This window comes from Macrotis lagotis, chromosome 3 (genome assembly GCF_037893015.1).
Source record: "Macrotis lagotis isolate mMagLag1 chromosome 3, bilby.v1.9.chrom.fasta, whole genome shotgun sequence".
NCBI classification, from domain to species: domain Eukaryota; kingdom Metazoa; phylum Chordata; class Mammalia; order Peramelemorphia; family Peramelidae; genus Macrotis; species Macrotis lagotis.
Genome location: NC_133660.1, coordinates 301,410,725 through 301,413,224, shown reverse-complemented (window position 1 = coordinate 301,413,224; position 2,500 = coordinate 301,410,725). Strand labels below are relative to the sequence as shown.

Genomic DNA, 2,500 nt, shown 5'->3' with positions numbered 1-2,500 from the left:
TTATTTTAAGAATGAGGTCACTTTTCTGCACCACACCTTTCTCATGGCATTCTTCATTTCTGAATTTCTCAGTGTATAGATGAGAGGGTTCAACATAGGTGCAATCACAGTGTAAAAAACTGAGAACTCTTTTTCATTACTGAAGAAATCAGGAGGTGGGATATAGGTAAAGATGCAAGGTACAAAAAACAAAACAACCACCATGACATGGGAAGCACAGGTGGAGAGGGCTTTACGCCGACTTTCAGAAGAATGCTTCCTAAGATTATATAATATGATGATATAAGATGCCACCAAGACCAGAAAAGTTACCAAGGCAACCATTCCAGTATTAGCAATGACTAAAATATTGGCTATATGTTTGTCTTTGCAGGCAAGCTTTAAGAGGGGTTTTGAATCACACATATAGTGATCTAATTGATTAGGGCCACAGAAAGGTAATCTCAGGATTGTGAAAAGCTGGGCAACAGAGTGCCAAAATGCCAACACCCAGGCAGTCAGGATCAACATGTTACATCTCTGCCTGTTAACAATTGTCATATAATGTAAAGGTTTACAGATGGCAACATAGCGATCAAAGGCCATGGAAACCAGAATGAAAATCTCCACACCTGCCAGTAAGTGAAAAGTAAAGAGCTGAGTCATGCAGCAATTAAAGGAAATAGTCTTCTTTGAGGAAATTAAGTCACTAATCATTCTAGGAACTATGGTGGAAGTGAAGCATGGATCCATGAAGGACAAGTGCCAAAGAAAATAGTACATGGGTTGCTGCATCAGATGGCTGTAAGTGATGGTGATGAAGATAATGAAGTTTCCCAGGAAGATTGCTAAATAACAAGTCGTGAAAATTACAAAACAGATTGTCTTCATTTCTTTCTTCATGCGAATTCCCAAGAGTATAAATTCAGTGACATTGTTAGGAATTTCCATGTATTAAGTATAAAAAAAATGCCTATCCAGAAGTATAATCTGAAAAGAGAGAGGGCATGAAAAATCCTAATTAGAATCAAATGGATAATTTTTTATTAAGGTAACATCAAATGCCACATCAATCTCATAGTGCTCTTAAATTTTATCTCATATTTTAAATATTTTCAATTAAGAAGGTAAAAAGCACATGATTTTATCCATAGCACAGAAAAGTTTATAAAATTTATTGTCTACCAAGCAATTTCATCTTTGCCAATAAAATGCATTCTTTATCTTTACTTTCAAAAGTATTGTATCAATTTTAAATAAATGACAATAATATAAAATATACATGCTATGTTTTAAAATTAATAGGACTTTTTTCTACCCTTCACACCATGCAAAGATGATTACAACATAATTAAATTTAATATATCTGACTGCAAAACAAAATTGAACAAAACAGAAGACATATAGAGATATTCATTTTTTAACCTAAAGATAATAAGAATAAATATAAAAGGGGATATCAAAAGAAGGTTTTAGAAGTCGTAGATTTGCAGTCCTTTTCCTACTCTATATGAGTTAGTTAATTAATAGGTTAAATTAAGTTAAATTTTCTTCAATTTTAAGGTATAAAACAATAGCCATGTAGAAACTAGTGGAAACACACACAGTATATCAAATCATGTGGTGACTAAAAATCGGATTCTTTTGCAATATTTTATAAAGTTCTCAGACCAGGTTCAAGAATATATTTCCATTCAATAAAGGGCAAAAGAGAAGCATAATGGCAAAAGATAAACATAATGAAAGTACAGACCCATGTACAATATGCCATTTTGCTGTCTACTTTGATCTCAAAAATTAGTTCTCTTCTACAATTGATTAATGCTCCCATCCAAAGAATGTCTTCTAGGTCTGGGACACTCTTGAGTATCTATACAATCCCTCTAGTCCTCAACTATTATGGAGTCAAATACCATTCAACAGACTATTCCACTTTTCAGTAATTTTTAAAATTTTTTCCCATTGTTTTTGACAACAAATCTTCCTCTTTGCAACTTATAGACATTACATTTCACTTTAAAGAACTGAGAATAGTTCTTCCTGAAGTAATTCTTTCATATAACTCAAAATAGAAGTAACATTTTTTCCATGGTAAAATATGTCCAGCAATTTTAATAGATGTGCTAATGTATTGATATTCCCCACAATAGTGATTGCTCTCTCCTGGACAATATAAATCTGAACAGTGTTATTTTTCAAAAGTAAAATGAAACTTAAAACAAACTTCCGTATACTAAAATACTGGTAATATATATGTCTATGCAGGCAAGATATTGGGGTAGTTTTGAGTCACAAATATAATGAGCTATTTAATCAAGGTGATAGAAAATCTCAATATCAGGAGCAGTTGCAAAGAATGCAAAACATCATCTACCAGGTAAACAAGATCAATTTGTTACTTCTCTGTTTATTGTCAATCATCGTTTATTCTAAAGGTTTTCACATATTATATAGTTATCAAAGACCATGGACACTATGACAAGGAACTCAACAGTATCCAGTGAATGAGAAACATGTAGTC

General features: G+C 32.5%; 1 protein-coding gene across 1 annotated transcript; it reads right to left on the bottom strand.

The window, feature by feature from the left end:
- On the bottom strand, window positions 1-930 carry LOC141516997 (olfactory receptor 4P4-like). Its single transcript, XM_074227939.1, has one exon. The coding sequence runs from the start codon at window positions 928-930 to the stop codon at window positions 1-3; it is 930 nt and encodes a 309-aa protein (XP_074084040.1).
- Window positions 931-2,500: the final 1,570 nt, after the last annotated feature.

What these genes read in the sequence shown, in the direction of transcription:
- LOC141516997 (XM_074227939.1), bottom strand. Translation starts at nt 930, where the DNA reads ATGGAAATTCCTAACAATGTCACTGAATTTATACTCTTGGGAATTCGC.